The sequence below is a fragment of the Stegostoma tigrinum genome, chromosome 5 (assembly GCF_030684315.1).
Source record: "Stegostoma tigrinum isolate sSteTig4 chromosome 5, sSteTig4.hap1, whole genome shotgun sequence".
Taxonomy (NCBI): Eukaryota; Metazoa; Chordata; class Chondrichthyes; order Orectolobiformes; family Stegostomatidae; genus Stegostoma; species Stegostoma tigrinum.
Genome location: NC_081358.1, coordinates 86117482 through 86131597, shown reverse-complemented (window position 1 = coordinate 86131597; position 14116 = coordinate 86117482). Strand labels below are relative to the sequence as shown.

The window sequence follows — 14116 nt, the reverse complement described above, 5'->3', positions numbered from 1 at the left end:
AGAGCGGTTAGATGAGGATTCCCAGAAGTATGTTACAAGTAATACCCATGAGGGTTTGTATCAATATACGAGACTGTTATTTGGGGTATCATCAGCGGACAATGGAGAACACTTTACAAGGGCTACCCCGATCACCATTTATCTGGATGACATGCTAATAAACAGGGAAAATGAATAAGGAGCACTTAGAGAACTTGGACATAGTCCTTTGACCTTAGTTTCTCCTAGGTAGGCGTACGCTTTATAAGTGGAAAATGTGTACTCCATTGGGCTACAGAGTCAACAAGACCAGGTTATATTCTTTGGAAAATAAAGTGAGGGTGATCAAAGGGGCCCGGGCTCCCAGGTCTGTACCGGAGCTTAGGTATTTGCTTGGGCTGAGGAATTATAATGGAAAGTTCATACATAACCTGACATCCAAACTGGCACCACTGCGTCAACTCCTCATCATAGGTCAGCTTTGGAGATGGTCACATAGCCAAGTCGTAGCTTTCAGAGAAGGGAAGAAACACCTATCATCCTCCAAGACGTTGGCAAACTACTATCCCAAGTGAAATCTGGTATTGACATGCCTATACGGCAACAGGCTAGGTTTAGCTCATAGGTGGCCTAATGGAGAGGAGCACTCAATAGCGCATACATCCAGAAGTTTGGCTAATGCAAGAGTGTGGTTATCCCCAGATGGAAAAGAAAGGTGTGGCAGTCATATTTGGAGTCAAGAAGTTCCACCAATACCTTTAAAGATGTAAATTCATAATAATAAAGGATCCCAATCCCCTGCTAGGTCTAAGTAAAGTGGACAAGGCAGTGCAACCCATAGCTTCAGGCTGAATTCAGCAGTGGGCTCTAACACTAAGTGCGCATAATTACAAGTTGGAACACCATCTGGGAAGCCAGGTGGCAATTCCAGATGCAATGAGCCACCTCCCACTGGCAGATACACCACCTGTGGTATAGCCACTGGGAGACTCTGGAATGATCTTAAATTTTCTGGGCACACTTCCAGTCACAGCTGATGTTATCAGACTTTGGACGCAGAAAGATCCGGTCCTGGAAAAACAGAAATGGCTGATGATGATGGCAGAAACCAGAGGACCGTTATTCCAGAACTGCAACTGCTTTGGACCAGAGGGACCAGATCACAGTAAAGGATGGCATATTAATATGGGGAAGCAAGAGTGATTGTCCTGAGCAAAGGTTGCTGCAGATACTGGCTGAACTCTACCAGGGCCATCAAGGGTTTCCAAAATGAAGGTGTGGGCAGGAGGTTATGCCTGGATTGACCGCAGACATAGCTGTGTTGGTGGGACAGCGCCCAGGGTGCCAACAAGGACAAAATTTACCGCCAGCAGCTCCCCCACATAGGTGGGAATGGCTAGGTAAACCCTGGACTCACTTACACATTGACAATGCAGGTCTTTTCACGGGCTAAATGTTCTTAATCATTGCGGACACCCACTCACAGTGAGCAAGTGTGCAGAGCTCATTCGCTAAACACAGGGATGATGATAGAAAATCTATGCGCAGCTTTTGCAATGCAGGGGCTCCCAGAAGTGTTGGTCACAGATAATGGGCCATCATTTACCAGCAGAGAATTTCAGTATTTCGTAAAGTCAAATGCCATGTGACATTCAAGGACAGCTCCATACCATTCATCATCTAGTAGTCTGGCAGAAAGAGCAGTTCAAACTTTGAAACCAGGCTTAAATAAGCAGCCTACAACTTCATGAGATACCAAATTGCCCAGTTCCTGTTTAATTATAGGACCACCTCTCACGCAACTACAGGAATATCTCCAACAGAGTGGCTAATGGGGAGAAGCCTCCACACTGGGTTAAATCTAATCTTTCCAGGCCTCAGGGAATGCCAATGCTGGAAACAAGACTCTGCTAAGCAAGAAGAACAATTTACTTCAAGGGATGAAGTTTGGTATAGGAACCACAGGAATTGCCCTGCATAGGTAAGGTTCATGGTCAAAACCAGTGATGTATAAAGTTTGGGTGGGTGCCTCAGTCCAGAACAAGCATGTGGGCCACAAGAAAGGTATAAATTTGCAAATGGTGCAGGACTATTGTGCCTGGCTCCTCTACTGCCTTTCCAACTGTCCCAGAACCTGTAGGTTCACCCTGCTAAACATACCTTGTAATCTGAGATAGACACAGTAGATGTTGCCACCTCGATGCCTTTGCCACCTGAAGGGGAGAATGAACTTTATCCGAGATGCTCCAGGCACAAGAGGTGAGCTAATGTGTGTTACATACTGCCTGTTGCAGAGGCAATGTTAAAACGCCCAGAAAAAAAACAGAACCAGCCTATATCTTCAAACCAGAAGGACATAGTGATTGTAGTAAAGACAATCAGGTAGACCTCACAGAATGAGTTCCCCCGATTGGGGTTGTTAATCTGGTCTAATCAGGGAGCCCTGGCTGACAGATGTGAACAGGAGCATCAGACATCCTGTTCACTCCGAGAGCTGGCTGTGTAGGTGCTGGATCAGCGCCAAGGACTCTCTGTGCGCAAATAATGAGTGACTTAATGATGGGATAACAGCCTCTGTGGAGTTATTTCACCGACTGCCTCGCATTATGCAAAATTCTTAAAATTTCAAAACATTTTATCTTACCCCATAAACAAAACAAGCTATCAGTTTCTAAAATGCTTCCTCTGTATTTGCAGTCAAAAAACAGAACAATTTGGCCATTAAATTCGCCATCATTTTTCAGGTGCAAATTACAGTCACAAAGCAAACTGCTGATAGCTGGAGCTTGTCACTTCAAGTATGAGGAAGGAACCAATCTGTGTTTTCTCCAAGCATTTCATGCATTATTTCTGTCACTCCTACATATTATCCTATTGTAATGTTCAGCTTCAAAAAGATGGAACTAGGCAATAAACTTTTAAATTTTTTTTAAGAATCAAAAAAGTATATTTCCAAGAGCAATGAACCATGAAGAATGGGGATACAGTGGATGAGAAACTGAATGATTGGAGAACAAGCCACAAATTACAGCATGAGTTCTGGATAGGTCGGAAGCCTGACAGAGATATTGCGGGTGTGTAGCTGTAGACTCAAAACATCAACAGGGAAAACAGTGGCAGAAGTGGGGATGCTCAGGCAGGGTAGACCAAAGTTCAAAACATCAAAAGGGCAGAAATGAATCTCCCAAATCTGAACAAGACAGTCAACAGGAGAGGTATAGATTAAGCATCGGCAGCAGCTGAGCTTTTGGGGAGAGTTTTTTGCCTGTTTCTTGGATCTATACCTAGGGGTCAAAAAGGGACAAGGCTAGAACTGTATGATGGCCTTGGAGAGACGTGGGCTGCAACGGACAGTCATATCCCCTCATGGTCCTTCAACTCATCACCTCGCTGTCATCCCACCCTTTGTCTTTCTTCCTATCTTACTTTTTTTTCTCCTTTCTTCTTGTGTCTTTCTTTCCTGCCTTCCGCTCTTCTGGCAAACATTTGCCCACTTTCTTTCACTCTTTGCTGTCGCAATCCAATATATTCTCAAAGCCCCTCGGCCCAATTCACTACTTGCATCAGTCAATCCTCACAACAGGCCAATGGCACATGATTCAGTGGTTTCCAGTACTGAGTTGGGAGGCAGCAATTCAGTTTTTAAAACATAGGATGCATTGCTTTAGGGCAATACCACTGGACTAATAATCCACATATCCAGACTAATGCACTGAGGTCAGGTGCTCAATTGTCACCATGGTAGCAGGTAGAATTTAAACTCAGTTAAAAATATCTGTAATTAAAAGCTTAATAATGGTGCCATGAAACTATCACTAAGTGTGGTTTGAACAAAAAGGTCACTGATGATCTTTATTGAAGGGAATCTGCCAGGCCTACTAGATTTGACCTGCATGGGACTCCAGTTCCAATGTGGTTGACTCTTAATTGCCCTCTGAATGAGTGACTCTATTCAAGGGCAATTCAGAATGGGCAACAATGCTGGCCTTGCCAGCAATGCACTGTATCTTGTGAAAGAATGAAGAATAAAACATCCATACAATGTATTTGCCAAATAGATTGATTGTCAGCATAAAAACTAAGCTGCTGACTCAATGCTGCAACATTTATAAAGATATAGGAGCAACAAACAGAGCTTCTGAGGCCAGTGGCACTCCTGGGATTAAAATTGGAAAATAAGCAGCAGCTGAGACTTCAAGCATAAACGAGTAAACTGAGAATAATGGGTGTGACACAACAGAAAGCAAGAGAGGAGAGAGAGCAAGAGCGTGTCAGAAACAATGAAACAGAAATAAACAGATGAGAAAGAAGGTAACTAAAATAACATTAAAAGAAATTACCATTGTAATCAACATAAAACAACTCAGAATTAGATAAAGATCAACATTTCCTACCTGACAAAATTTAAAACTCACTATTCCCGAGTTTTTGTAATTTTTCTTTTTCTGTTTCTTCTTTGGATTAATACACTCAAACTCTGCCTACAAGAGAAACACCATGGACTATATGACGGTAAATCATAAGATGAAATTATAACAGGCTTTATAATCAAACACATTTAAAGTTGAAATCGTCAAGGCAATAAGACCATAAGAGCAGCATTAGGCCATTCAGCCCATTGAGCCTGTTCCACCATTCAATCATGGCTGATATGTTTCTTAACCCCATTCTCCTGCCTTCTGTCTGTAACCTGTGATCCCTTTCCTAATCATGACATTTCTACCTCTGTCTTAAATACTTTCAATGACTGTGCGTACTGAAAGATGGGAGACATTTGAACAGGAAAAGAGATTTGTGGAGGAAATCCCACAGCTTAGTCATTTGTTGGCTAAAGACACAAGATAGAATAATTAAAATCTGGGACATGCAACAGGCCAGAATTGGAGGAGAACAAGATCTTGCAGGATTTTAAGACTGGAAGAGATTATTTGGATAAGAACAAGGAAGGTTGTTGTGGAGATTTGAAAATGTGGATCAAAACAATAAAAATGATCTAGTGATTAAGCTGAATCTAAAGTAGCTGAGCTAATACAGGGCTGACGGGTGAATGGGTCTTGATAGTTAGGATGGGGGCTAGAGTTCTGGATCAGCTCAAGTTTATGAAGGGGGAATGATGGGTGGCAGTCAGGACACCACTGGTCTAATTAACTGTAAATGTAACAAAGGCACAGATGAAGATTTCAGCAACAAGCTGAGTTGTGTACAGTGGTGTTGACTGTTATTATGGACTGGAAATAGCAGGTCCTAAAGTTAAATTGGACGTGTGCTCATCTTGGTGTTAAATATAACATTAATCCCAGTCTGGATCTGCTTTAAAGATCCCAAGGGGAAGGAGGTATTTGGTGACTATGGAATGGATTTTGTGAGTGAGTTTTAAGACAAGAGCTTCAGCCTGCTCAATATTTATTTGGAGGACATTTCTCCTCATTCAGTATAAGATGTCAGACAAGGTGTGTAGCAAATTAGAGACAAGGGAGTAATCGAGAGAATAAAAAGTGTTTTCTTTTTCAATCACAAGGTGTGGACATTGCTGGCCAAGCCAGTATGTAAGCTCCATTCCGCATTGTCCTAATTGGAGAAAGAATTGATGAGTCATCTTCATGAACCACTGCCGTCCTTGGGATCTAGGGACAGCAGAGTTAAGGAGTTCCACAATGTTGATCCTGTGACATTTAAGGAATGGAGACATAATTTTAAGTCATGATCATGTGTGGCTTGGAAGAGAGATTATAGTTGGTAGTGGTCCCATATTCTGCTGCCCTTCTTCAAGATGGTGGAGAAGGTAGATTTAGAGGGCTTTATTCAAGGAGCGTTAGTGAGTTACTTCAGTAGATCCTGTAAATAGAACGCGCATCAGCAACTAGATGCCCGTGATGAACAGTTGCACGTCGAAGTGGAGAATGGGCTGCTAATCAAGCAGGTTACTTCCTCCTGGATGGTGTCAAGCTTCTTCAGTATTGTTGGAGCAGCAGTAATCTAGGTAATGGTGAGTAATCCATTATATTCCTGTGCCTTGTAGATGGTGAACGGGATTTAGGGAGTCAGGACAATAGTTACTCACTTCAGACTGCTTAGCTTTTTGTAGCCACAGTATTTAAATAGCTGGCCCAGTTCAGTTTCTGATCAATGGTACCCCTCCAGGATGTCGATCATGGAAGAGATTCAGTGATAATAATGTGACTGAACAGAGAGGAGATGTTGAAATTTTTTGTTTCTGGATATGGTTGTTGCCTGACGCTTGTATAGTAAGAACATTACCTGATACCCGGAGGCCTGAATTTTGTCCAAATCTTGCTGCACTTGCACCCAAACTACTTTAGTATCTGAGAAGTCATGAAAGGTGCCAAATATGGGCAATCATCAGAGAACATCCCCACTTCTGACCTTACAAGAGGTGGAATGTCATTGATGATGAAACTGAAGATAAGTGAGCTAGGAAATCCTACAGATAGTTCTTTGGGACTGAGATGACTGGCCTTTAAAACCAACTTTCTTTGTAGTGTTCCCCATGATTCCCATTGGTTTTAGATTTGCTAGAGCTCCTTGATGCCACAGTCAGACAAATGCTGTATTGCTGTCAAGTGAAGTCACTCTCGCCTCACACTGACGGTGAGGCAGAACAAAGTACTGACAGCATGAACATATGCAACCTGAAGTTGTGTTTTTGGGTAATGTTGGGTAAGGGCAGCATGCAAGTACTGTAAGTGAGGAACAGAGATCAAGAATGAGTGCTTTGGAGTACTCTTGAGATAACGATGTGGCTAAGAAGTCATTGCAGATAATTCTCGGGGCATGAATCGATTTAAAAAAGAATGGATCCAGGCAAATACAGGTACAATCCAGCTGGAAAATGGCGTGATCTATGGTCAACCATGCCAAATACTGTAGATTGGTTGAGAAGAATAACGAAGGATAGTTTACCATGGCCACAGTTACATACGGCATAATTTGTGACTTTTATAAAGTAAGTTTCAGTGTTGGAAACCTGATTGAAGAGATTGAAATACAGAGCTGTGACAAAGATGGGCACAGATTTGGTAATCAATGATACTTTCAAGTAAATAGAGCGAGGTCTTGGGGGTAGCAGTTGAAGTTGGGCTTTATTTTATGGGGGCCTTTGAGGGTTTGCACCAAATTTGAATATAAGTGAGACAGCGTCTGCGTAGAAGAATCAGTTAACAATATCAGCTGTGCGGGGTCCAGAATAGCAAGGTGAATGATCTGTGATTTATTGGGAAAATAATTAAGGAAGCAGGAGGTAGGTGCCTCGGACTCAGCATGACCATCTGTCCTGGATTTTCCAGAATTGCAGCAGAATTTTCACTGATATTTGCGTCTAGGCTTAAACACCTCAAGGTGCCCTGTAAACTGGATTCTGCCCAGAAACCACTCAGTGCATTCCTAAGTGCGCAGTGCACTCAGCCACAAGGGAGCAGCAGCTTATGATAGCATAATGCCTCCCCAATCCAACTCTTATCAAAACCCTCCAAAACTCCATCACCATGCACCCCCAACTGTCCTTGAAACATTCCACCATTTCTGTCAGGACACATACACATATAAACCCGCCTCACCTATTTCACTGTGCCAACTAAACCTGCACCCCTGCCTTCCAGTTTTGCCTGTACCCTTGGAAAATGTACCTATTCTTTTCCCCTCCCGATCTGCTCACCCTGTATGTACAAGTAGAGCACGAGCTTAGATACATAGAGAATGATGCAGGTTCAGGACTAGAACAGGGGCAACCTTAGGAGAAATCTGAACCAGAGGCCATGGAAAAGAAAAGAAACGAAGAAATCAAATGGTTTCTCTAGAGGATGTGCATGTTCATATTCTCCCATTTTTAACTCTTCTTGATCACTGATATACCTGCAGCTAATTCAACAGTGCTAGTAATAGGACAGTGAAGGATATGTATTCAAAGTTCTGGTGTTATCCTTTTCCACACAACATACAGAACTAATTGCCACACCTAGTATATTCTCAACCATACATAAAAATCAGATCTGATCAACAGAAAGATTACAGTTACATAAAATGTTATTTGTGGCTATAAAAAAAGAACTGTCAAAGTAAACTACTAAAATACCAAATCAGTGTACAGACATGCCGCAGTGTCAGCAGGACAGATTGCTCACCCTCAATTTCACAGTTCATACTCACAGCTAAATTACATGCAAGTATTCAAAAATCATTGTTATCGAGATACTTCATTATTTCATCATTATTTCTTCTATCCTTTAACCTGCCACACCCACAAATGGAATTTCACTTGGAGGTATTTCTCCTTTATGTTGTGCATAAGCCATGTTTGAGTGCATCTACCCTTTACAGAGCTTTTAAAGGATTGCCTAAAGTGCTATACTACAGCATTAGCAAATAATGTGATGCAAAGCCATATGCAGAGATACTAGGTCAAGTTGTCCAAAGGTACATCACTGAAATAGGATGGGTATTGTCATTGTAGCCAAACAAATTAGCAACAATGTGAGAATTTAAACAATTTATTAAAATGTAATTTTGCTAAGTGTTGCAAGAACCTTCATCAGATATAATTCTCAGTGACACAGTGGCTAACACTGTTGCCTCACAGCTTTTTGTGGCTGCGGGCAGCGAGTATGCTTGTTGTCCCTGTCTCTCTATGGATTTATGGTGGGTGCTCCAGTTTCCCCTCACAGGTTAAGGAATTGGTCGTGCTAAACCACGGGATGTGCAGTCTAGGCTGATAAGCCATGGTAAATGCAGGGGTTACGGGATAGAGTGAGTGGGCGTGAATCTTGATTTGATGCCCTTCGAATGGTTGATGCAGATTCAATAGGCTACATGGCTTCTATCTGCTCTGTAGGGATTCTGTGAATTCCATAAAATCACAATAAACACAGGTCTGTTGAACATTTAAAATTATTTGGAAATGTAGGCACTATTATAATATAAGCATTAGAGTAAAATAAAACATGTCAAACATCTTTACGTACCTGGTGAGAACCCTTGCTTGAGACAAAAAAATGTACCAGTCAGTGTACCTAATTTTCAACAACTAATGTTCAAAAATTGGGTGAACTTCAATATCCAAGTTATATTCCTGGAGTTAAAACTTCTCCAGTCAATGCAACAATCTTAAAGTCACTCCTTTAGGGCACTGTTGCTGTAAAAGTAACTAAAGATATTGCAATTTATACCTGAATTGAAATAACAATAATAATGGACCCAAACACCAAGATAGTTACTAATACATCTAGGTTAAAGCATATTTTCTTAGGGAATGATTAGAACACGGAAACTCACTTCCACAAGAAGCGATTGTGGTAAATATAGATTAATGCTTTCAAAAGGAGGTCAGACCAGTATATGTGAGAAAGGAAATGTAAAATGTTGAGATGAAGTAGATAGAACGGGAGGAAACTTGTGGTGAGCAGAGGCTTGTGGTTGAGTGAGTGGCTGTTTCTAATTCAACACATTCTATACAAATTAATTCACAAACCTACCGGTGAATTGTAGGAAGCTTCCAGTAGCTTAGTCATATTAGTCTCAAATATACCAATTAGATCATGTGATCCATCATTGTCATAGTCATAACAATCCACCTGAAAAAGATTGAAATTACATTTTGTTGAGATCAGTAAAATTGCTATTTTCAAGTTGCTACACTCTGCTACCTTTAATTATCAGTATTAAAGAGCCTACTGCCATTGATAAATGCAACTTTCCTCCATGCGTTACCCTCTTGTTGAAGTATTGCTCTTGTATAATTCTCAGTTCAAAACTGCAAAGGCTTTAAGCAACCCAACAAGCTGCAAGATAAATCATCATTTTCAAATACTGGAATTATGACATTGACAACAGCTGATGTCTCAGGTGCAACTGCATTTAAATGATGAGGTTGAGGAGTAAAACACTGCGTTTGTGCAAATTGGTCCTGAAGTGTCATCAGCATTTGGAACTTGAGCTCCTTAAACAATCTTATTCTCACATATTAGACTATACTAGCATCCATATGGAAACATTTGTTAATGTGTTTTTATTCAATCACTTATGGGCATCACTGACTGGAGCAGCATTTATTGCTTCTCCCAGTTGCTCTTGAGCAAGTGGTGGTGGGTTGTCTTCTTGAACCACTGCAGTCCATGTGATGTAGGTAGACACACAATGCTGTTCGAGAAACAATTCCAGGATTTTGACCCTGAGGCAGTGAAAGAACAGTGGTAGACACCTCAGCCAAGACAATGAGTGGGTTCAAGGAAAACTTGCAGGTAGAGTTGTTCCCATGCATATACTGCTCTTGCCTTTCTAGTTGAAAGTGTTGTGGGCTTGGAAGGTGCTGCCTAAGTATCTTTGGTTAATTTCTGCAGTGCATTTTGTAGACATTACACAGTGCTACTACTGAGTGTAGTGATGAAAGGAGTAGATGTTTGTGGATGTGTTGCCAATCAAGTGGGCCGCTGTGTCTCTGATGGTGTCAAGCCTCAAGTGTTGTTGGAGCTGTGCCCATCCAGGCAAGTGGGGAGAATTTCATCACAGTCCTGACTTGTGCCTTGTAGACAGTAGACAGGCTTTGGAGATACAGGAAGTGAGATACTCACTACACTACTCCTAGCCTCTGACCCTGTCTTCCAACCTCTGCATTTATTGAGCAAGTCAAATTGAGTTTCTAGTCAATGGCAACCCCCTGGATGTTGATAGTGGGGGTCTCAGTGATGATAACATCATTGAATGTCAAGCAACAGTGGTTAGATCTTCTCTTATTGGAGTTGGGCTTTGCCTGGAATTTGTATGGCATGAATGTTACCTGTCACTTGTCAGCCCAAATCTGGATATTGTCCAGATCTTATTGCACTTGAACATGGGCTGCTTCAGTGTCTGAGGAGTTGTGAATGGTGCTCACCAGTGAACATTCTCACTTCTAAACTTATGATGAAGGGAAGATCAATCAATAAGCAGCTGAAGACACTCCCTGAGGAACTAATCAGTACATAAGACAATTAAATATACTAAATATTTCACACACTTTCTTTTAACGTCAATATTCTTAAGAAAATGTGGAAAGTATTTATTTCCTCTTCAATATATAGATAAATGTAAAGTACCTTGATAGATCTCTCTAAGTCCCCATTACACAGAGACCGCAAAGGAATTCTAAATGGTTTCCAACTTGGATTCAAGTTATTCTTTATTACCTGAAAAATAAAGTAGAAAATATAACAATATCACAGAAGTATTACTTTAATTTTTTTTTTAAAAACACTTCATAATCCCTTGCGGGAGCCACATTATAGGAAAGATGCGAACACATTGAAGACAGTGCAGAAGCTATTTACAAGAACAGTTTCAGATTTGAGAAACTTTAATTATGAGAACAGCTTGAAGCAATAGGGACTGTTCTCCTTGGAGGGAAGATGATTGAGAGGAGATCTGATAGATGTTTTCAAAATATAGATAGAGATAGGGCCAGATACAGTAGATAGCGAGAATCCATTCCCACTTGTAAAAGGAAAAAGAATGACAGGGCATAGATTTAAAGAGATGTGGGAACAAAGCAAGGGTGATGTGAGAGAAAAACTTTTTCACATTGCGAGTACTCGAGATGTGGAGTGCACAGCATGGAGATGTGGTAGGAGCAGGTTCAATTGAGGCCTTCAAGAGGTGGTGTGCAAGGGCATGGTGAAGAGGCAGGAGATCAGTACCAGGTAATCAAACCCATCAGACACATTGTGCTGAATGCCTTCTTCTGCACCATTACAATTCTGATCTGTTCAGTAGTTCAAACAGATTATGCCACTGATTTTGTGCAAACAAGTTGACGTACAATGGAGTATGATCTGATCCTGGAATAAAGCTGATTAAAGAACATATTTTATCTGAAATAAATGGTATCACATTTACTCTTATTATGAACACTGATTCCTGGTTAAACAAGTGAAATGTTAAATACGTGAAACCATAATTTTCTTTCGAAGTCTCAAACCACCACTTGAAATGATCAATTCTACTTTTGCATTGTCACAATTACTTGGCTAACATTAACAGCAAACACCAATACGTTTGGTTTGACTGGACTCATGTTTGAGTAAATTTATAGATTTGAGGAGCAGCATCCTAATTTGCCATTGTGACACTATTACAACGAGGTTGTTGACTTGCTCGCCAATCTGGCTTGTTACCGTTCAGATGTTTTGTCGCCTTGCTATGTAACATCATCAGCGAGGCCATAACCTGAGCTACAAATCTTTGCTAAAACTTTGTACTACCACAATAAGTGGGAAATATTGACCTTTATACTGTCGCTTCACTCATTTTAAAAGCTACATAATTTCTAACACAATGTGCTGTTTTATTGAATGACACCACTGCAGTTACATTTGAAAAGATCAGTGTATTTGTTTAAATCGAGTCAAAGGATTAAATGAGAGACCTCTCCTTTTTAAAGAGTAAAGACAAGTTCTTGACCTTCCCATCCTCTCCACATTCAACCAGTTAGTTAAAATGAGTTGCTTGTACAAGAAAAGTAGACAACAGCTTATTCAAAACAAGAGCCAACATGTTTGCATCAGGTCCTCAATATCTACCTCTTACCTCTGTTCGATGCACCATTTGCCATCTTCCATCTTCAGTCTGTTTGTAGAATTCTAAATAAGGATCTGACTTCCCGAAGAAATCCTGATCACCCCCAGCACAATGGAACAAATAATGTTAGTATTACAGACTGAAAATTTGAACACACAATCACTGAACAAATAATACTGTTCTGTGGCTCTTAAAACCGAGAAATTAAAAGCAAAACTTGTATTGGTGTGGTTGTTAACTTGCTTACTGGTAAGTTTGTTTGCAGATGTTTCGTGACCATATACAGCACATCATAAGTGCACCTCCAGTGAAGAGTCGGTATTCTGTCCCTTACTATTTGTGTGTCTCAGTTTACTGAGGTAGGTGGCACCACTTCCAGATTTGTTTCTTAGTGGTGGACATAGGGTCCAGTTCTACATGTTTGCTAATAGATTTCCAGTCATTGCAAGACACATGGACAAAGAGGGACACTAATTCGACTGGGACAACATAGTCATTCTAGAAAAACCAAGCGAAGACGTGCGCGAGAACTCCCGGAGGCCTGGCGCTCAAACCAGAACTCAAACAACAAACATGCAGAGCTGGGCCCCATATATTAACCATGAAGAAACAAATCCAGAGGTGATGCCACCCACCCTAGCAACTGAGACACAAAAATATCAAGCGGGACAGAACATTGGCACTTCACCGGAGGCACATTGACGATGTTACCCAGTATAGTTATGAAATGTCTGTGAACAAACCTACCAGCTTGGCAAGCAAGTCAACAACCGTTTCACCTACCCAAGCTACAAATCTTCTCAAAAACCCTAAACTTATATCTGTTAATCTGAAACAGAAAATGACATGAAAGTGTTGATAGAATGGTTCTGTCAAAATCATTGGGGAATCTTCCCTCTTTCCACTTAAAGGATCAAATGCGTATTGTTAACTTCTACATATATATAAAAAACCCACCTTATTATCCAGATTCCGTGCTTGAGCTTCAAAGTTTACCACCCGGCTATCCTTCACTTCCTCTGCAAAAATCTGAGGCATGAAAATAAAATACAGAATAGGAATCAATTAACAACAAGATGCTCAAATAACTTACGCTTCAAATGCACAAATCAGAAGCATTGCTCCAAAAATCAGAAAGAGTTCAGGATCAACCATTCCTATGCTTGCAGAGAGCACAGGGCAAATGCCTTGCCCCACAATGATGAGGTCCAAAATGCCTGTGATATTGAGCACTGGATAATGTTGCAATGGAACAATAGCAGTACAATCTGCTGAAGAAGAATGGAAAAGGTGGGTAAGAATCGAGCTACTGCCATACGAGTTAGTATGGCAGAGGCTTCAGTAAAGTTGTTTTGTGAGACTGATTGGGAATACAGCAATGTCATGTGGGCCTGGAAGAACTTGGAATAACAGGGATTTTGATCTCTGAGCCTGCAATGTATAGGGATAGCAGTGGCCATCAAGAGGGCCCTTTAATGTGCACTGGGGAAGTGCACTGCTGTTTCTTTCAGATTTGCATTCACTTAAGTACTCAATTAGCTAAACAAAAGTCTCGAATAGCCGATAAGAGAGCGTA

The 14116-nt window shown here is 41.0% G+C and overlaps 1 protein-coding gene across 6 annotated transcripts in view; it reads right to left on the bottom strand.

The window, feature by feature from the left end:
* Positions 1 to 14116, bottom strand: part of LOC125451714 (copine-3-like) — a 40181-nt gene that overhangs the window by 7599 nt on the left and 18466 nt on the right. For all 6 annotated transcript variants that reach the window (XM_048529240.2, XM_048529244.2, XM_048529242.2 and 3 more), the window contains exons 5-9: positions 13498 to 13569; positions 12550 to 12633; positions 11064 to 11153; positions 9465 to 9563; positions 4374 to 4460 (exon numbers count right to left, since the gene is read on the bottom strand). In XM_048529240.2, the coding sequence (XP_048385197.2) occupies positions 4374 to 4460; positions 9465 to 9563; positions 11064 to 11153; positions 12550 to 12633; positions 13498 to 13569 (432 nt within the window). The remainder of the gene's footprint in view (positions 1 to 4373; positions 4461 to 9464; positions 9564 to 11063; positions 11154 to 12549; positions 12634 to 13497; positions 13570 to 14116) is intronic.